Source organism: Schistocerca nitens, chromosome 1 (genome assembly GCF_023898315.1).
Source record: "Schistocerca nitens isolate TAMUIC-IGC-003100 chromosome 1, iqSchNite1.1, whole genome shotgun sequence".
Classification (NCBI taxonomy): Eukaryota; Metazoa; Arthropoda; class Insecta; order Orthoptera; family Acrididae; genus Schistocerca; species Schistocerca nitens.
This window is the reverse complement of record NC_064614.1, coordinates 542,022,318-542,044,906: the sequence shown is the minus strand read 5'-3', so window position 1 is coordinate 542,044,906 and position 22,589 is coordinate 542,022,318. Positions and strand designations below refer to the sequence as shown.

The following is a 22,589-nucleotide window of genomic DNA, read 5'->3' as shown; positions in this document are numbered from 1 at the left end:
TTGCAGACCTAATTCACACACGCCTGATGAGCCTCAGATTCATCCCAAAAACAAGCCACACGGTACCGCCCCCCCGTATCATCCAATACCACTACGGACTGGAAGGGCTGAACCACATCCATTGTTAGGGCTTCGATAATCTATCACCTTGCCCTGAAATGAGGAACATTCTACCCAAGATACTTCCAATCCCTCCCAAAGTGGTGTTCCACCGACCACCCAACTCCACAGCATCCTAGTCTATCCCTATGCCATTCCCACCCCCAATCCCCTTCCACAGGGATCATACCCCTGTGGAAGACCCAGATGCAAGACCTGCCCAATCCACCCACCCAGCACCCCAGTCCCATCACAGGGTTTTCGTACCCATCATAGGCTGGGCCACCTGTGAAAGCAGCCATGTTATGTAACAGATCTACTGCAACCACTGTGCAGCATTTTACATAGGTATGACAACCAACCAGCTGTTAACTAGAGTGAGTGACCACCACCAAACTGTTGTCATAAACAAGATGGATCTCCCACTGACACAGCATGCAGAGGAGCACAGCATGTGAGATTTCAGTGGAAGAGTGTGTGTGTACATACACCATCCCCTGTACCAGTATCCCTGCCCAATTTGTGTCTCCACATCTACTAGTTGTGTGCTGTTATCTGGCACCCTGGTCTATGAAATCATATGCTCAGCCATCTGCCCACTTTACTACCCCAAAAAATGGCTCCCCACTCTCTCACGAGCTGCTAGACGCTTCCCCCCAACCCCCCTCCCCCCTCCCTGCCGCCCCCTTCTCTCCATCACCTCACCGTGGTACACTCACTATGGGCCAGTAAAGAGTTGGCAGTCAACAGAGCACAATGTAGGGGACAGGTGTGTACATGTGAGTAAATGAGTGTGTGTATCTGTGTGCATGTTCTTCCTACAGCTAGAAAAAGGGAGTATATTTCGAAAGCTAACCAAGCTCCGTGCCTTTTGTTTGTGTGCCTATGGATGACACAGTGGTTCTACCTTTCAGTGAGTCATCTCCTTTACTCCTAAATAATTCATACATTTCAAGAATGGTTTGAAATTGAACTAGAATGGCTGAATGCAATGAATGAAAGGAACTACAGCTGAACGAAGAATGGTGGAGCTAGAATAAGCAAACCCAAAAAAGAATGAGACTGAGGTGGGAACGAGGAAAAGCAGGAACTGGAACAAGGAATGAGACAGAGTTGAAGTGAACAACCAACCATGTTGTAGAAATTATTTCTCAGTCCTCTTGCTCAGTTTAGTGAACCATTCCTATAGTTCTGTTCCTTTGTAAACGACCAATCTCTCATTGTCTGACCTTATCCAGAATAGTTAGTGAGGACTCTGTAGCCTATTTTCAGGGTTTTGATCAACCATTTTTGCAAGTATTCAGTCAGTTTGTCATATCTTTCTGCACTGGTGCTCAGCCAGTATTTTGTTAATTGAACTGTGTATTTCATGCAAAAAAAGTATTAACAGCTTTTGATTTTGTGTCCATGAGTGTGCAGGTAAATTGAATCTGATTGAAAGTAAGATGTCCACATGTTAGATGTGCAATCCTTCACTTCTAATCTCAATTTTTCAGCATCCTCTTCACATCATCACCATAATTATAATTATTTGCTGCTCTTTGAATGACCCTCAAACATTTTTATGTGAACTTCTTCAACTAATTTTTAAGGAAACATTTTTTTAACCCTGTAATAATTTTATGTGGATCATTAGTTGTCACTGGTGTAGAAGTGTCTGCTTTGTATTAAGTAAGGTACCTCTTTTTTTTTTTTTTTTTTTTTAATTTTTGAGATTGGTTGTTCTTTGTTCATATTATTGGCAAATACGAGGGTCACTCCAAAAGAAATGCACACTATTTTTGTAAAAATAAAGTTTTCATTCTGCATGTGTGAAAGTTTTACAATGTATAGATACATCCTTCCTGCTTGTTTTCAAACTTAGTTCTACCTGTTCCCGTGAGTGGCGCCGTCACAGCATGTCTTCGAGATGGCTGCTACACTTGATGTTTGTCAGAAGCAACATGCTGTCATAAAATTCCTGTGCTGTGAAAACGAGACAGTGGGAAACATCCACAAGAAGTTGAAAAAGGTGTATGGAGATGCTGCTGTCGATCGTAGTTCAGTTAGTCGGTGGGCAAGCAGGTTACGTGATAAAAGCGGACACGCCAATATTGAGGATTGTCCTCGCAGCAGCAGGCCTCGTACTGCACACACTCCAGACAATGTGCAGAGAGTTAATGAATTGATGAGTGCTGACAGACGCATCACAGTGACCGAATTGTCATGCTACGCTGGGATAGGGGAAGGAAGTGTTTGCAGAATACTCAAAGTGTTGGCATTAAAAAATGTTTGTGCCAGGTGGGTTCTAGGATGTTGACAGTGACTCACAAAGAAACAAGAAAAACAGTATGCTGCAAACGTTTGGAACAGTACGAGAATAGTGGAGATGAATTTCTTGGAAGAATTGTGACAGGTGATGAAACATGGCTCCATCATTTTTCACCAGAGACAAAGAGGCAGTCAATGCAGTGGCATCATGCAAATTCACCCAAGAAAAAAAATTCAAAACCACACCTTCTGCTGGAAACGTTATGGCTACGGTGTTTTTTGATTCCGAAGGACTCTTGCTTGTGGACATCATGCCATGTGGAGCCACCATAAATTCTGATGGATATGTGACAACACTGAAGAAACTTCAAGCTCGACTGAGTCGTGTTCAACCACATCATCAAAAGCTGTTGCACGACAATGCACGGCCAAATGTCAGTCAGAAAGCCATGGAAACAATCAAAAAACTCAGATGGACAACACTGAAACACCCACCTTACAGTCCTGATCTGGCTCCATGTGACTATCATCTCTTTGGGAAACTGAAAGACTCTCTTCCTGGAACAAGGTTTGGAGATGATGACTTCCTTGTGCACGCTGCCAAACAGTGGCTCCAACAGGTTGGTCCACAATTTTACCGTGCGGGTATACAGGTGCTGGTTCCAAGATGGCGAAAGGCAGTTGAGAGGGATGGAAATTATGGGAAGAATGAAAATATTGTTCCTAAAGGATGTATCTGCACACTGTAAAACTTTCAAACATATAGAATAAAAGATGGATAAAATAAAAAAGTGTGCATTTCTATTGGAGTGACCCTCGTATTTTATTTTCCACTCACAGAGGCTAAAAGCTCACTATATTGATCTTCTCTATTTGGATTAGCAGAGGCAACTTGGGTTTCATATTACTACATTGTAAATTGCAATAAATTGACCTTAAATACCAACATGTTGCTTGATAGCTGAACAAATGAATCTCTGCACAAGTCAGGTATCTAAGTAAAGCAACAAGTATAAGAGAGAACCAAATACTTGTGATCCCTGGGATAAACAACAGAGTCACTGTTGAGATTAACTGAGGTAGATAGTTGAATTTTATCATGTAAGTTTAAGTCTATTGGTATCATGCTAACAATTGGATGATGGTTGATTTATTGATGTCTTGATCATGAAATAGAAGACTTTCATTGGTGTAATGAAGATCAGAGATCTTCCAGGAAGTTGCACTACAATGCACTACAAAACTAAAACTTACAGATCCCATCCATCCAAAAAGTTTGAGGACTGATTTTATTCCTGGCGTACAAGCAATGTCAGTACACTAACTACAGTGACAGCTTGAATTATGTACATTTGAGGCACATGGACCCCTGCTGCAACTTGTTTGAAATGTGAAAAGAAGGCAGTTCTTTTCTGGAAAAAACAAATCTCGGGTGACAATACAAACCTACCACAAAATGACAAAGCACATAAATTACCACAAAGGGTCAACACTTAGATTACATAATCAACATTCAGGGCAATGGAATGTAATAGAATAGATAAAAAAAAAATCTACTCTCCAAGCAGTGGCAGAAGGGTTGAATGGGAATGAAGAGAAGTGAAGGTAAAGGTCTGCTGAGGTTTAGGAAATGGGGAAAGTTCAGAAAAGTCATAGAACCCCAGGTCATGGGGGGACTTACCGAATGGGATGAGAAGGGACGACAGGTGGCTGTGAACTGCCAATTGGGGACAAGCCAAAGGAGGACTTTTCTGGCAATTTCACATGGTTAAATGAATGCTGTGTGCATTGTACCCAAGTGGGGGCAGACTGTGTCAAACCCCTATATTTTTTGCTAATCCAGTCTTGAAACTTTTTGGACTGATGGAGTATGACCCAATTCAGCTCATCGCCATGCCAAAATATTGCTTTCCACATCGGAGTTGAACTTACTGATAAACTTCACAAAAACATAAAAACGAATTCTGGGGTCAAGACCTTTAGAAAACCTTTAAAGTCATATTTATGGCTTCACTGCTTTTACTCCATTGAACAATGTTAATGCTATAGATTTAGTTTGTCTGAAGTGTATTATTTAAATTTTTAAACATATGAAATGCGTTATTCTTAATTTTAAATGTGTATGTATAGAAGTCTCATTCACCTACATACAAACTGTTTTGTCCTATATATTATGCATAGGCTGTTTATGTAGACTATGGGACCCATAAAAATACAGTCAATTCAACAGGGCAAATACCCGGGAGTTCGAGTCTTCTCTTGAAAAAATGCCACCATTTCCATAGTAAATTCAGCTTTTATGCGTGAGTGAGGCTAAGAAGTTGTGAAACAGTTGGAGAGGACCAGTTCATTGTTCTTTTGGCTACATGGAATTGATCTGTCTCTGCATGTTTTGCTAAAGATATTGCTAGTGCTTCAGGCACTCCTGTCCTCTGGAACAGTCTTAGAGTGACTGTGTAATATGTGGAGAAGTTCGTGGAAGTAATTATGTTCTGTTAACCTTCCAAACACTAACATTCTAGATTATACACAACTTTGTGCATGACTTCAGTGTCTTTGGTTTAGGATGAAATTCTCAGATGAGATCCTATTCAGTGTGATCAGTGATCCCCTCATGTTAAAGAAGTGGTAAACACATTACTATTAGTAAAACTTGTGGACAACACTTTTGAATGCATGATTAAGTCAATGCCAAGCCAGAGATGTTATGAAAAATGTGACACCACTGCATATCTTTGTAATTTTGATTTTGGACGTAGTGGCTAACGTTGAACTACCAATGGAAAATAAAGTAATTGAAACAAAAGAAATTTTGTTTTTTCCTTGTGTTTCCAATAGCATAAAAGTCTAAGTTGTATTCATTTAATTCTTTACATATTTTTGCATGTCTTACATTTTCCATTTAGCATTTGTCAGTGTTTCACATTATTGCTAAGTAAAGTAACAATTTGTTTCAGGACATTACTCAACAAGAATTATGTGACACTGACACAGTTACGTTGTTGGAACAGTGTGCCAGGTTTCACATATTCTGCTCTGAATACATGGTAGATGCAGAGAGTTCTGTGTTTGACCCAAAGATAAACACTGAAAATTTAACAAAATGTCTGCAGACACTAAAATATATGTATAGTGACATGTCACTCAAAGGTGAAGAATGCCCAAATAAGCCAGAATTCCAGGCTTATATCCTGTTACTGAATTTAAATGACACTGGTCGCATGATGTAAGTATATCAGTAGATCATAATACAATGTAAAAGCTTTCTTTATTTGTAATAGAATTTTCTGAGCAACAGCTCAGCTTCATTCACATGTTATGAGATGACTGTGTATGATTGACTCCAGTTTCCTGTGGGATACCAGTCAAATTAGTTTGATGCACATTGTGGTTTCTGCAGTGGTGAGAATGAACGATGGGTGCTGTCTTATGAACTGATGATGGCAGTGTTGGCTGAAACTGATAATTTAATTTTGAAATTGTTGTGTGATGTGTTGGCAGAAGAGCAAACACCATGTTGCTAGAGGAGGCCGAAATGCACGCGTTTAAGCTCACGCAGACTGGCGTGAGGTCTGGAACAGTTAAAGGAGTTGAGTCTACTAAATAAAGTAGGGAGCTCTTGGAATACTTAACTTTAATCCATAATTGGAGAACATCGCTCTTGATGATACATTAATTACAATCTCAATATAAACTGGTAATGGTGCCTTGCTAGGTCGTAGCAAATGATGTAGCTGAAGGCTATGCTAACTATCGTCTCGGCAAATGAGAGCGTATTTGTCATTGATCCATCTCTGGCAAAGTCTGCTGTACAACTGGGGGAGTGCTAGGACGTCTCTCTAGACCTGCCGTGTGGCGGCGCTCGGTCTGCAATCACTGACAGTGGCGACACGCGGGTCCGACATATACTACTGGACCGCGGACGATTTAAAGGCTACCACCTAGCAAGTGTGGTGTCTGGCGGTGACACCACATTGTGGTTGTGCTAGACAATAAATAATTATCAAAATGAAATTCATTCGGTTTATTATTGCATCAGTTCCCAGTGTTTTAAATATTTTGGGAACATAGCCTCTCTTCTCATCTTATATCTGTTAATCAACCCACCCACATTATACTGTGCTGTATGTTTACATTAAATCAGTTGTTATACAATAATCTGCAGCCTCGCCATTACTGCTTATTACAGTGCCACATTGCAGCCATTTATCGTGACTAAATATACCTGAATCCTTTCATTGTGATCTGTATATTATCATCATCATCATCATCATCATCATCTTCACTTCACACTATTTATTATGCAAGTGGTACTCATTATGTGACACCAGTGAAAGAATTATTTGAGTCTAGCTCAAGTTTAGCAGTTTCCATATCTCTCTCTCTCTCTCTCTCTCTCTCTCTCTCTCTCTCTCTCTCTCTCACACACACACACACATTTTTCATCTTCGTTGAGTACATGATTATTTTTTTATAAAAGTAAACTATGTAATTGTAAGAATTTCTAAAAAACGAACCACTACTACTGAAAAGTGGTTATAGTGTATATTGTTTACTTGCCCACCTTAACTTGGAGATGATGATATTGTCTACAACCATTTAAATTTGGTTGCTGTATTTAAGCCTTGTCGTCCTCCAACTACAATCCCCCCCCCCCCCCCCCACTTCTTTCCATTACTAAACTGACTACACTAAATTAACTATTCCTTGATTCTTCATGATGTGCCCTATCAACTTATCTCTTCTTTTCTCCCCTATTGGACTCGTTATCCCTCCATTGCTCTTGTAATCTTCAATTTTCATCTAAAGCACCCAATTTCAAAAGCTTGTTTTTTTTTTTTTTTTTTTGCCTGTGCTGCTTGTCACCAATATTTTGCTCTCATATAAGGCTAGTATCCAGACACTTACAGCAAAGACTTTCAAACACTAATTTATATTAGTCAGAATTTTATATCATCTGCCCTTCTGCCATCATATGTTATCATGTTGTGCAAGTAATAAAAGTTGGTTACTACTTTCATTAATCTGATACACCTTCTTACTCTCAGTTGGTGAGTTCAGATCATGCAGTTGTGATGATATAATAACAAGTAAATTTTCTTCATTTATAACTAATTGTTGGATTTCTGCTTCATTACAGTGAAGAGCTAAAGTTGAACTTGGATATCCAAGCTGCAGATCCAATAAAATTTGCGTTGTCAATTTATGGGGCCCTTTCTACCAATAACTATGTAAAATTTTTCAAACTAGTGAAAGAGACAACATACCTTAATGCTTGTATTCTGCATAGATATTTCACTCAAGTAAGAGTCCAAGCACTTTTTACAATATGCCAAAGCTATTCATTTGGAAGCACAAAAGCACAGGTAAACAGCCATCATTTTTGTTAAAATATATGTCACAGAATTTTGCAGCCATCATTGTATTTGACTGTCTATGTATATCTAAGGAATTTGGTTACACACCTCATAGAAGTTTGTCATTATGTTATTGGTCGTAATTGCAAAATGAACATGTATTTTAAGAGTTTGCACTGTTGCCTTTCTATGATATGATGTACTTAACAGCATCTAATTGTTTAGCAAGTATAAATTGGAACAACTGACAGAGAATTTTACACTAATGTTGCAGCCACCCGTTGAAAAATTATACAAGGAGAAAAACCCACAGCAAAAAATTTTTAATGGCCAATATTACATGTGAGAGCTTAGCTTTTCTTGTATCTATACTGTATGTATATTAATTTAAACCATTAACTTTTCCTATTTTTGTATTCACCCTACTTAACACTGACACTATTGGCTGACTACATCATGTGTCCTATGCCCTGAATATCTCATATCATTACAGGCAAGATACATTATGAAAGCTATGAATGGCTGACATAAAAAGTGCACTGTGCAGCCAGTGCTGTGGATGCTACCATGCTGTATTTGATGGACTTTGTATTTACACTTTCGTAATACAAAAATATGAAGTGTTCATGTTGCCGCACATCAAAGATCTTTTCAAAACACGTTTTTTGCTGGGTTTCATTTCTTAAAGTGATGAAAAGTTGTATGTGGTCTATAAAACCACCTTCCACCCTGGAGGTGTCTGGTTCCTGTCTGAGAATGTGCAGCCACTCATCCACTGTCATGAGCATGCACCGTCTCAGCTGCCCTTGTTCTCTTCCTGTGTGCAAATTCCAGCCCAGAGATGGCAATGTGAACCATTGCCACTTCACACACTGCACACATGGCTGCCTGCTACCAATGATAGCATATACGACACCCAGTGCCATACCATTACCTCTGTGGCCTTGTGCCACCCCTGTCATCACAGCAGGAGATATGTGGGCTGCGTACTAGTGTTGATGCATGCCTTGCTGCCGCAGACAATCGGGGGCACCATTGTATCTTCTGCATATTAATGAACAATAACTGTTTGAAATAAATGGTTTTAGCTTCGTTGTAAGTTGCATTAAGAAGTATCTCTTTTTATTTCTTGATGGTGACTAGTTTTGGACACCTATGTACATTTTCAAACCATCCATATTGTAAGTGTGGCAATGCAGGCAAAAGCCCATGTGCAAAAATCCCACTGCAGTGACAATCAAAGCAACACTATTGCCAACCACATAGGAAAGACCCTGGAGTTTTCCATCCTCTGTCTGGCCTGTGTGTTCTGTTTACTGTTGAGTTGGCCATAGTGTGGCTTTGATCATCACTAAAGGGGTGATTTTTGGACATGGGCTTTTGCCTGTATTGCCACACTTATAATATTGGTGGTTTGAAAATGGACATAGGTATCCGAAATTAGTCACCATCAAGAAATAAAAAATATATTTCTTGACCCTCGGGCAGGTGCACCAATGCATAAAGTGCACCAACCACAGATAATATTATCTTGTGCCGTTCCATTGTTGTCGTACAATTGCCAGCCTGTATTATTGCTTCACCTAATGCAGTGATAAGTTGTGTTCTCAAATGTCTAAGTGAGCAGCAGTAATGTAAAAGAAACAGCAAGCCAAGTAAGAGAAAATGTACAATCCATGCAAGAAAATGACCTAACACATGTACAAGTATGAAATGTGTATTTTTTATCTAAAAAAGAATTGATTTCACAAGAATGATAAATAGTGCTGTATTCAAAGTGTGCTCCATTGTTTGTTATACATTTTTCCCTTCCTTTGGGCAATTTGTGAATACCATGCCAATAACAATTTTCCCCTTTTGCTGCGACCATTCGTTGATCTGTTTTTTTTTTTTTTTTTTTTCACATCGTCCTATGAAACAAAGTGGTGCTCAGCAAGTGCATGACTATCGATGCAAACAAGTGGTAATCACAAGGAGCCAAGTCTGATGAGTAAGCTGTATGAGGTAGAACTTCCTAGCCGAGTGCTTCCAACAAGTCATGAACTGGTTTTGCCGCTCATGAAAGAGCATTGTCATGAAGACAAATGACGTTATGTTGCGTCTTTTGGTATTGTGACCTTTTTTCAAGCAGCGAATAGTTCCAATTGGTCAATTGCTGTTGGTAACACTTCATATTAACAGTTTCCTCGAGTTTTAACAGGTCGTAATAGACCACACCCATATGGCCTCATTAAACACAGAGCATCATCTTTCTGCCAAAGCGAAACAGTCTTGTAGTGGGTGTGGATCGTGTGCCGGGGTCTACCCATGATTTTTTACTCTCGAGATTCTCAAAAGAAATCCACTTTTCATCCCCTGTAACTATATAATGCAAAAGCCGAGCGAGCAAAATCTCGCGTGTTTCACTTTTGCCTGTCATTCTCAACTCATTTGTTACCCCTCTACTGCTCTTCTGAATCTTTCCCATCTCTCGTAGGCGATTGCAAACAGCTTGCTGACTGACACTCAATTGCTCAGTAAGTTTTTTGTGTCCATGAATCATCTTTGTTCAACAGTGCTTCCAATTCCACAGTTTTGTATTTTTTTGGTGGTTTTCCACGTTTCTTGTCTGCACCATCGAAGCCACTATTTTTGAAATGCCAAAACCATCGGTCACATGTATCTTGTGATGGAGCATGTTCACCATAAGCTTCTCGAAGTAATTGGTATGATTCACCACCAGTTTTCTTCAAATGAAAACAAAAAAGACACGAAAAGGAGTTGCAGAGTGCAGTAGCCACAAGAAAGATCACGGGAGGCGCACATTGGCACGGCGCGTCACGGACGGTAGTTGCCGCAAATAGAGTCCCGTCCACCAGAGGGCACGCGAGAATTCGGCCGCGACCTCTGCCAGCGGAACAACAACTCAGGCAGCATGGGCTGTGCCCAGTCAGTTCACATCGGGCATGCCTATGAGACAGTTCCCGGTCTACTCTGAAGTGTGATGTAAAATGTGAACCGTGTTGCTACACAATTGGTGATGAGTAAGGTCGTTCTTTCGCGTGTTGCATCGTTGTTCCGGTTTCGCAGCTTATCCACGGCATGGAGGATTTAGTGCGAGTTTTGGTTGAGCAGCAGACGGAGCTCATGGCCACCATGAAACAAGTGCTTCCGGCGTTGCTCTCCACGCCGTCTGCTCCAGCGCCGTTCCCTCCTCCCTTTCCCCAATATGACGAGACGGCGGAGGATTGGGACGCGTATGAACATCGCCGTCGGCAGCATTTCCAGGCGTTTCATGTTGCCGATGCGGAGGTATGACGTGCTCTTTTCTTGTCTTGGATATCTCCCTCGCTGTATAAAGTTTTGCGGCAGCTAGCGCCATTGCAGGAATTCTCGTCCTTGTCTTTTGACGCATTGTGCTCATTACTGTCTTCATATTATCGCAGCTGCACGCATGTTGTGGCGGCTAGGGTCGAGTTCTATCAATGCAAGAAGCAGCCCCATCAGTCTTACTGAGCGTGGCCCGCTACCCTGCACGGTCTTAGTCGCAAGTGTCATTTTGTCACGGAGCAGTCGCGAGAGTCGTATGCCCACGTTATGGTGCGCGACGTCATTGTTCGTTCGGCCCCTGATAGGGAGGTCCGGCAACGGGCCCTGCAGTTAGAAGACCCTTCCCTCGAGGCAGTCCTGTCCATTGCTCAATCGTATGAAGTCTCTCACGCCGCCGGCCAACAGTTGGAAGCGTGATGCGACGTCGCGGCGGTTCAGGGCGGCGCGGCTGCGTCCACTGCATCCGTGGTGGACGACGTGCGAGCGGTACAATCCGGCTGTTACGGCCGCTCCCGCACGGCGCGTAAACAGAGTTCTGGCCGCCGGCCCCTGTTACCGTCCTGTGCGTCGTGCTATATACATCACGATCGGTCGGAGTGCCCCCAGCGTTGGGCCGTTTGTCGCAGATGTAATAAAAAGAAGGAAGCAGTTACAGAGGACATGGACGTTGACATTCAGGAAGTTTCATCGGGCCAGGCTCCCGACGCATCGGCCCACAAACTCTTTATCGAGGTGTCGGTTCGGTAGTGCCGATTACAGCTGCAAGTAGCTATGGGCGCGGCAGTTTCTTTGTTGAATGCACAAACTTACTCCGACCTTGGGTCGCCCCTGTTGGCGCCAGTTTACCGGCGTCTACGCGGTTATGGTAAACAGTTCATTCCCCTACTGGGTCAATTCACTACCAACGTGACTTACAAATCAGTCACTCTGCCTATTACTTTTATTGTTGTCAGTGATGCGAGCTGCGCTAACCTTTTTGGCTTGGATGCCTTTCAAGCTTTCGGGTTTTCTATCACTGACACCATACAGTTTGAATGAGATTTTCACTCTGCAGCGGAGTGTGCGCTGATATGAAACTTCCTGGCAGATTAAAACTGTGTGCCCGACCGAGACTCGAACTCGGGACCTTTGCCTTTCGCGGGCAAGTGCTCTACCATCTGAGCTACCGAAGCACGACTCACGCCCGGTACTCACAGCTTTACTTCTGCCAGTATCTCGTCTCCTACCTTCCAAACTTTACAGAAGCTCTCCTGTGAACCTGGAGAACTAGCACTCCTGAAAGAAAGGATATAGCGGAGACATGGCTTAGCCACAGCCTGGGGGATGTTTCCAGAATGAGATTTTCACTCTGCAGCGGAGTGTGCGCTGATATGAAACTTCCTCGCAGATTCGCAGGGGAGCTTCTGTAAAGTTTGGAAGGTAGGAGACTAGATACTGGCAGAAGTAAAGCTGTGAGTGCCGGGTGTGAGTCGTGCTTCGGTAGCTCAGATGGTAGAGCACTTGCCCGCGAAAGGCAAAGGTCCTGAGTTCGAGTCTCGGTCGGGCACACAGTTTTAATCTGCCAGGAAGTTTCACCATACAGTTGGTCTCCGAAGACGTTCCCTATCAATCATTAGAATCTTTGATCTCTGACTTTCTGGATATCTTTGAGGAGGCTCCTGGGGCGTGTTTCAGACTTTGAAGCTCCCTTAACGTTGAAGGCGTCGGCTCGCCTGCGTTTTCTACGTGCGAGGCAGATCCCCTTGGCTCTCCGCCCTCATGTAAAAGAAGAGCTAGACCGGCTGACAGCCCTAGGAGTCGTTCTTCCCATTTCTTCTAGTGAGTGGGCTTGTCCCTCGTTATTGTCAGGAAACCCTCGGGAAAACGACGTCTTTGTGGCGATTTCAAGGCCACCATTAATTCCCAATTGGTGGTGGACACCTATCCTTTGCCTCGTGCTGATGAATTGTTCTCTGCCGTAGCGGGAGGCCAATATTTTTCGAAAATCGATCATTTGGAGGCTTATCATCAGATACCTCTTGATGAGGACTCCAAATGGCTGGCGGTTGTCAACACCCCGTTTGGCCTTTACCAATACGAGCGGTTGGCCTTCGGAATATCTAGTGCCCTGGCGATATTCCGGCGTTATCTTGAGCACGTCACGTCGACAATCCATCATTGTTTTAATTACCTGGACGACATAATTGTCACGGGCCGCAGCACGAAGGAACACTTGCACAACCTTCACACCCTCTTTCTCAAATTCAGGTCCGTGGGCTTGCGTTGCAACCTGCGTAAATCAAACTTCTTCCAACTGTCCATTGAGTACGTGGGCTACACTATCTCTCGGCACGGCATCCAGCCGCTAGGAAGTTTGGTCCAAGGTATCGTCGACCTTCCGCGGCCCGCGTCGCTGAAGGAGTTACAAGCTTTTTTAGGCAAGATTGCCTATTACCACCGGTTCATTCCCATGGCTTCCACCATCGCCCGCCCCCTGTACTGCCTTCTGCGCAAGGGTGTTCCTTTTGATTGGTCACCTGCATGCGACTGAGCGTTCACCTCGTTGAAAGGCCTCCTCGCGTCAGCGCCGTGTTTGGCTACTTTTGACCCCCATAAGCTGTTGGTCCTGGCTACAGATGCTTCGCAGTATGGGGTGGGGGCGGTCCTGGCCCATCGCAATGCAGATGGTTCCGAGCAGCCACTGGCGTTTGTGTCTAAAACTCTTAGTCCCGCACAGGCCCATTACTCCCAGGTGGAAAAAGAAGCTTTGGCCATTTTCTGCGCTGTTGCCAAGTTTCACCTTTTCTTGTATGGCACGAAGTTTCAGTTAATCACTGACCATAAGCCGTTAATATCGTTATTTGGCCCCGTCTCTCAGATTCCGGATAGGGCGGCCCACAGACTACAGCGCTGGGCCTTGTTCCTCTCTAAGTACCATTATGACATTCATTTTTGCCCTACAGGACAGCATGCCAACGCAGACGCTCTTTCCCATCTTCCAGTGGGCCCGGATCCTAAGTTCGATCGAGAGGAGATTATGTGTTTTCATTTGGATGTGGCGTCCCGCCAAGCGGTTGATGGCTTCCCGATTACTAGTTCTAGAGTCGCCAGGGAAACGGCAGCTGACCCGGTTCTCCGGCAAGTAGTTCGCCTCATTCAGCAGGGGTGGTCATCCCGACCTCCAGGCCGGGCCTCGGATCCTCTTCGTAATTATTTTGTTCTACGAGACTGCCTCTCCGTCGCGGAAGGAGTTCTCCTTCTGGCTACCGATGATACAGCTCCTCGCGTGGTTGTTCCTGCAAGTTTGCGAAGGGAAGCCCTCACGTTATTACATGAGGGGCACTGGGGTGTTTCCTGTACTAAAACCTTGGCTCGCAGACATGTGTACTGGCCCGGTATTGACAGAGAAATTGAGCACTTGGTGGCCGCCTGTTCCCAGTGTGCGAGCCAACAGGCATCTCCCAGGTCAGTGTTCTCTTCATGGCCACCTGCAACCTAGGCGTGGGAACGTGTTCACATCGATTTTGCGGGCCCGTTTCTCAATGGCTTTTGGCTCATTGTCATTGATGCTTATTTCCGATTTCCATATGTGGTTCGCTGCTCCTCAACCACTTCAGAGGTTGTAATCCAGGCACTAGCAAAAATCTTTTCTGTGGAAGGTCTGCTAGTCACCCTGGTCTCGGACAATGGACCTCAGTTTATGTCGCAGACCTTCCAGGATTTTTGTAGGCGCTTCGGTATTCGGCACGTTTGCTCTCCCCCCTTTCATCCACAATCGAATGGGGAAGCCGAGCGCATGGTGCGCACATTTAAGACACAGGTGAAAAAGTATGTGCGCGAATTTCCTGCGGAGGAGGCATTGACGTTTTTCCTGACGGCATACCGGACCACACCTATGGGAGAACGCAGCCCCGCAGAGCTCCTCCACGGGTGCCAACCTACGACTCTGCTGCACCTCCTTCGGCCCGGTCCTCGCCAGTCTTCGCAAAACGGAGTACCCGGCTTTCCACCGGGTATGTCGGTCTGGGCACGTGGGTTTGGTCGCAATCCACGTTGGATACCAGCGGTGGTCCTGCGCCGAAATGGCCGCCGGCTGTATACCTTGCAGACGGGGGACCGGGAGGTACGTCGTCACCAAAATAAGCTACGTCCACATTTGGGCACCCACCCTCCGACCCCGCAGGTACCGGCTTCCCCATTGCCGGCACCTGTGTTGGTTTCTCAGGGGACGCTACCACCCCTCCCCCCTGTGATTCCGCCACACTGCGATGGCTCTCAGCCTTGGCAGCCTCCAGTAGCTCCAGCACCGGCATCGCCATCGTTAGTGATGCCCCAGCGAGAGCTGGCCCCCCTCGCAGGCCCGGTTTCTCAGCAGGCTTGTTCACCTGTGGTCGCCCTTCCCCATCGTCCCCGCCACTGGGTCTTGCCCCTCCCGGGGTGGACCAGGATCCAGAGTTCGACGGCCTGTCTCCCGTTCTGTCCCGGGTTCCGGTGGTGGGACGACGGGGGCCTCTTAGTGTGGGTCACTTCCAGCCGTATTCGAAGGTTCCGGCTCAAGGGTTGGCAGATCCCCCCGACTCCAGCCTTCCGAAGGACGTGGAGGTCATCACTCCTGCATGACGCTCCGCCTACCGATGCAGTGGATCACAGTAGCTTCACCCCCCGAAGGAGGAGGAGTGCAGTAGCCACCAGAAAGAGGCGCACATCGGCACGGCGCGTCACGGACGGTAGTTGCCACAAATAGAGTCCCGTCCACCAGAGGGCACGCGAGAATTCGGCCGCAACCTCTGCCAGCAGAACAACAACAACAACAACAACTCAGGCAGCACGGGCCGTGCCCAGTCAGTTCACATCGGGCATGCCTATGAGACAGTTCCCGGTCTACTCTGAAGTGCAACGTAAAACGTGAACCGTGTTACTACACCGAGTTTTGCTGTGGGGCAGGGAAATTGCTCACATTGTCTGAAGTAGAGAGGATATAAAATGCACACTGGCAACAGCAAAAAATATGTTTCTGAATAAGATATATTTGACAGCTTGTTTAAAAAAGGGATTGGTTGATAGAACACGTCCTGAGGCATCTAGGAATCATCAGTTTGGCAGTGGAAGGATGTAAGGTTGGTAAAAATTGTACAGGGAGACCAAGGCTTGCATAGTAAGAAGATGGAAATGGATGTACTTGCTGTAGTTATGCAGAAATGATGAGGCTCACAGAAGATAGACTGGCATGGAGAGGTGCATCAGGCTGAAGACCAAAACAACAGAAATAATCAGTTTTTTCTTTCTTATTTTTTCTGGAAGTTTCAGCTTTCTTTCTAAATTAAGACAAGAAGTTAGCCGATACAAGCACAAACGTAATTGACTGAATGATAACAAACTGCACCCATGGTTGTCATTGCTGTTAAAGCAGCCTTTTATTTTGCAGTCACCTTTACTGTGTAGTTTTGGGTGTGCCCTCATTTCTATATATAGGATGACCCGTCAAGTGCAGTTACTTTGACTTTGTTCATCAAGTCACAGTGGTAGGAAAAAAGGAAAAAGAAAGATGGTTGCCTGGACTTTACGATGGCAGATGTGACAACAAGTTCTCACTAAACTGCTGGTGATCAGCAGAGCACTTACAATGTAAGAGCTCTATTATCCTTCATTCTTCAGTTTTTTCAGTTGTCCATTACAAATGTTAATGCTTTTATGAAATGAATCACAGAAGAAAAAATGGGCGAAGGTAAATTTAGCAAACTATAGCTCAAGTTTTATGTCACAGATACATGTGGGTTAATAACTGCTTTTATCAAATCACTTCCATAGGTTGCGATCAGTTTGCGTCCAACCAGGAAACTTTATTTTTTTTTATTTATTTTGATTATACCATAACATATTTTTTTTATTGCCGTGCTTTATTTCCATAAATTTAATTTTCTTTAACTGTGATGCAGGATCATAAACTATTAAAAAATATGCACCAGCACTAAGCTATTTATACATATCTTTAGTTTTCAGTGTCTGCACTCACCAAGATTCTTGCATTTGATGATGATGAAGAGACTGTTGATTTTTGTGGACCCTATGGGCTAAAAGTGGAGGGACAAGACATAATTTTAACTGGGAAAAACAGTATTAACAGAACACAGCCTCCCCCTCAATTGAAACGGTCTGTTACACTTGTTGCCACCAAGAAAGACTGTTCTGTAGCAGAGGTAGGGTATACTTTTGATGTCAAACAAATGTAAAAGAACACAATGTTGTATTTCTTGTTTTGACTTTATCTAGGTATACTTAGAACTAATGTAACTAATTTTAGAATTTTTTGTCATACCATGTCATCTTATTTAACGCTTTCCACACTCTTGAGTTCTATATGTTGACAGTATCTGCACACTTTTCTCCAATGTTGTTATTTGTTTTTAATTTTATGACCCTGAATGTGAGTACTTTTTCTATTTTGTCTGTATAGTTTGTTCTTCATTGATTTATATGCTGTTATTCTTTGCAGTGCGTAGTCCTTCCTTCTAGTTTACCGAGTTGTCTAAAACTACATTTTTGCCTGTCTTCTATTTACAGTCTGTTTTTCTTGCTGGGAAACTATCTTAATGTGCAATCAGGCTGCAATACTGGCACTGTGTAGCCATGCATATGTTTGTGTTTTTATAATTCCTGTTCCTTTAAATGTATAGTTCTTATATTGCATTACATTGTTCTCATGTTTAATACGAGTGGACTAAATGTCATCATTGCTGCTTTCTATATTTTGTTATATTTTTAATGTAATGTGATTAATATTGCAATTATTTTGTATGTGTCCATCCTGATTTCTCAGTTATAGTAGTCTTTCCATGTATTAGATTAATTCCTCCTTATCTTACTTTTCTCTTAACAATGCAGTGTCACTTGTTAGTTGTTCCTTCGTTACTTGCAAGTAATATGAATTTATCCTTAAAATCCTTCATTATTTCTTCTTCACAATTTCTGGTGTTCAATACCGGTTTTCCACCATCTTGCCCAGACCTTTGTATCACTATATGCCTTTTTTTATTACAAGCAGTCTTGCTGGAGGAACACCGCAACTGAGCATTATAGTAGAGGTTGAAAATACTGGCTCAGCTAGTATAGAACGTGGTTTATCATGTGCGAGTGCAGGACATGGAGCTTTGCACTCGCAGGTGGTACACAAGTCCCGTACTTACCCATCACGGCACTTGGGGTCACAGCACAAAGTTATCACACCTGATAGTGGGCTTGTAAGAGCCCAAAACTGGCCATGGTTTAATCATTGAAGAATAAAAAGACTCTTGCAACTGAAGTGGTAATTTCCACCTGCACTATACTTTATTATTTCTGTTCTTTTCTTTTATTTACATTAAAGAATTTTTAGTATTTGTTTGTGTACATTCAATGATTTGTCTGATTTAATCAAATACAGAGATAATTGAACTTTTATCTTTGATTAATTGCAAATGTGGCTCCTATTCAAACCTTACTGAACAGATAAATATTCAGGGATTTGATATATCTACAGACTCTTCCAAGCAAGATTGCAGTGTTTCTATTCAGTGTCCGTTGGGAACTCACATTTTAAGTAATGTAGTTTGCTAAATGTGATTGAATTGTAGAGATGCAACATGCATTCTGCTATCTGTTGAACAAATGGTAACATTCTCATAAGTAAATTTGAGTGATTTCAAAAATCCGAGGAGTACAGTTGTGTATTCGAATGTAAACTTCAGGTGGATAGCAGTACGGCATGTATCCAAAACAACTTCGACCAGAATACTAGAAAATAAATAACAAAGGCAAGTGATTAACTTTACATTCCTCAAGCAAAGCTATGGTGTGTTCTGGATCTGTTCACCAGATAGATAATCACCATATTGTATTAGAATTTGAGACATTGGGAATCCTGTGGTGGCCACAGATTATCAAGGAGGGTAGCCAAAGAGTTAATTTTATGATACCTTTCCTGTGTGTAGGGATTAAGCCATTCTTGTGTACCAAGATGTATGTTTTATATTAAATAGTAATGAATTAACATGTTCCTTCTCCCCCCCCCCCCCCCCCACCTCCCACCCCTCTCTTTCTTTCTCCTTCTCTCTTCCCCTTTCTCAAGATAAATATCCATCTTATAAATCATTGTAATTTTAAATTAATTTCCTGGTGGCATAAAATAATTATTACTCATAACTATTATTAATTATTACTCATAGCTATTATTAATTATTGTAAACTATATTATAAAAAGGATAGTTGCTACTGACCATATAGCAGAGATGCTGAATTGCAGAAAAGCAAACAAAAAGACTGTCAGAAAGTTATCTATCGGTGTGGAGGGGGAGGGATAGCAGGGGATGGGGCATGGTAAAGTGCTGCTGGGAGCATGCAGGGACAAGGTGGAGAGTAGGGTAACTGATGCAGTCGGGAGGTTAGACAGAGGGCGGGGGGGGGGGGGGGGTCGTAGTGGAAAAGGAGAGAAGCAAAAAGACTGTGTAGTGCTGGAATAAGAAAAGGGAAGGGGCTAGATGGTTAAGGACAATGACTAATGAAGGTTCAAGCCAGGACGGTTACAGAAACTTAGGATATATTGCAGAGAAAGTTCCCACCTGTGCAATTCAGAAAAGCTGGTGTTGGTAGGAAGCATCCAGGTGGCACAGGCTGTGAAGCAATCATTGAAATGAAGAACGTCGTGCTGGGCGGCGTGCTCAGCAACAGGGTGGTCCAGTTGTTTCTTGGCCACAATTTGTCAATGGCCATTCACGTGGACATACAACGTGTTGGTTGTCATGCCAACATAGAATGCAGCATAGTGGTTGCAGCTTAGCTTGTAGATCACATTATTAGTTTCACTCTGCCTTTGATGGGATAGGTATTCTTTGTAACCAGGCTGGAGTAGGTGGTGGTGGGAACATGTATAGGACAGGTCTTGCATCTAGGTCTATTACAGGTCTGTTACCCATCTAGCCCCTTCCCTGTTCCTATTCCAGCACTACGCAGCCCTCTATTTCACCAACACACCCAGTCTTTTAACTTCTCTCCCTTTTCGCTATCATCCCCCCCACCTTTCCCCCGCCTTTTGTCTGACCTCCTGACTGCATCAGCTGCGCTACTCTCCACCTCATCCCTGCATGCTCCCAATAGCTCTTTACCGTCCCTGCTGTCCCTCATCCTCCCTGCCCCAGCCTCCTCTTTACCCCCTCCCAGTTGTCTCTCCCATAATGCACTACTGCTTGCAGTCTGGTTCCTGCTGGGAGAGACTGTGGTCGTGTGTGGGAGTTGCATTTGTGCTCGTGTGCACTTGTGTGTGTGTGTGTGTGTGTGTGTGTGTGTGTGTGTGTGTGTGGTGTTGTGTTGTCTATTTCCAACAAAAGGCCTTGTTGGCTGAAAGCTAACTTTCCGACAGTCTTTTTGTTGTGTCTTTCTGCAACTGAGCATCTCCACTATATGGTGAGTAGCAACTATACTTTTCGTAATATTGTTACATTCCATCCTGGATTTACCATTGTTTAATTATTATGAACTGAATTTTAGTACCACTTTTTATTTTAACTATAGTTATTATGCAGAAACTAATGCAATAAACAATATTTATACATTTAATATGCTTTACTATTACTATGCAGAAGAATGAAGAGTATGTTACCAGTAACCTTGATGGATTATTGTATTACTTTTTGTTGTGAATGGTAAAGAACTATTTAGATGGGCAGGGAAGGACTTAGGAGTGGGCATCCAGTAGGATATTTTCAAATAAGAACAGGAAGATTTGCTAAATATAGAACATGTAATTCATGGTACAGAATACAGAGGGTGCATGTAGATAAGGCAGTCAAACTGCCAATGGCTTAGATGGGACATTCTAACAAAGTCATGGGGGAGCAAGTAAAGTATGCAAGTTGCAGGACTGGAGGCTGAGGGCAGAAAGAGAGTCAGTAGTCTGGAAACCACACTCTGCTTGTAGCCTCCAGAGACTCAACGTGACATCTTCTTATGCTCTCTGTTGGTTGGCTTACTGTAGGCGATGCGTGCTGGTATGCCTCACCAGCGGTGTCCGACTGTGGGGACTATGCTTTAGCCATCAGCATACGCCGTTTCCAGAGCCTGAGTCTGGAGAACAGTCCCATGAACAAAGGAAAAGAAAGTTTTGCAATATAATGTTACTAATAAACAACTCCAAATTGTGGCTGCCCGCACAGAATATCATATTAGGCATGAACAACATTAAAGGAAAGGAAATAATGAGATGGGTGTGAAAATGTGAACAGATGCAATTTTTAGAACATTGTAGTTGTTTGAAATGAAAATGTTTACTTCTTTTTGAAATCAAAATTACAACATGGTGCTATTTTACATTTATCCCATTATTGTTAATGAATATTTAGTCTTTCTTTTAAGCTATATGTCTGATTCCAAAAAGTTTTTTATTAGGTAATTTGTGGAGGCCCTGCACCTAGTAATGACTATTACAAAAGCCACACACCTCACAACAGTTTTGACAGTAATGGTATTTTGATGCTAGACGCTTATGATGCAACAGATCAAGCATTGCATTTGCATGAAGACATTCTGAAAGAAATTAGTCGCCAGGATGATGCAGAAAGTGGAACAGATGAGATTGTGCCTGAAGTTCCAATACAGTCAGCTGAAAAACATGAGGTAAGAAATTATGCTAGCTAAATTTCAAAAATAAATTAATAAAGTACGCTTAACACAGTGGAAGAGGCCAGAGCTTATTAACTGACAAACTCCTCTCTCTCTCTCTCTCTCTCTCTCTCTCTCTCTCTCTCTCTCTCTCTCTCTCACACACACACACACACACACTCACACACACGCACACACACGCACAAACAATTTTAAAATTAATTGTTCTACCTGCTTTTGCCATTGTTACAGGAATATTTTATTTCATAATCATGAACAGAACTGTGTGTATATTTGTCACAATTTATATTACGTTTTGGGAAATATGCATTCATTTGTTCACTTCACATATGTCCAGAACCCATTAAAATTTATATTACAGTTTGGGAGAAAGGCATGGTAAGGATGATTCCGCTGTCCGTTTCAAATATTTCCAGAACCATACGAGGTATTAGAACTTATCGCAATTATATTAATTGCAGAGATGTTGAAATCTACCTTTAATTTTCAAAGGGAACTATACTAATTTCTGCTGCTAGTATTGTAGATCTCAGTGATATAAATTAAACCACATTTCACTATCCAAACTCCAACAAGTAATTCCAGAGGCATTACATTATTTAGAACTTAGGCCTTACTTGTTTTCAGTATCAAACCAAATGCTGATCTTTGTTATTTCTTAAAAATATCCATCACATTGGATTACAGGGAAACAATGTGTTGAACAACCATTATACCGGTGTGAAGGGGGTGCAGAGAAATTGTAAATTAGTTTCTGTGTATGTGGTTTGCATGTATTGATAGCTGTGTACTAAGGGGTCTGGGGCAGTGTACATAACAAACCAAGAGAAAAATATTGTACTTGTTTATGGAGGATGCAAAAGAAACTTGAAAAGGACAGTGGAGTTGTGTGTATTGAGGTACTACATTTTTGCACTAATACGGGCCATATCTAAACTTTTGACA

The 22,589-nt window shown here is 42.8% G+C and overlaps 1 protein-coding gene across 3 annotated transcripts in view; it reads left to right on the top strand.

Moving 5' to 3' along the window:
* The window catches only part of LOC126254070 (germinal-center associated nuclear protein), a 301,140-nt gene that overhangs the window by 72,572 nt on the left and 205,979 nt on the right, over positions 1 to 22,589 (top strand). For 2 of the 3 annotated variants that reach the window (XM_049955281.1, XM_049955280.1), the window contains exons 7-10: positions 5,307 to 5,575; positions 7,490 to 7,715; positions 16,988 to 17,191; positions 21,411 to 21,638. In XM_049955281.1, the coding sequence (XP_049811238.1) occupies positions 5,307 to 5,575; positions 7,490 to 7,715; positions 16,988 to 17,191; positions 21,411 to 21,638 (927 nt within the window). The remainder of the gene's footprint in view (positions 1 to 5,306; positions 5,576 to 7,489; positions 7,716 to 16,987; positions 17,192 to 21,410; positions 21,639 to 22,589) is intronic. The other variant, XM_049955282.1, reaches the window with a different exon arrangement.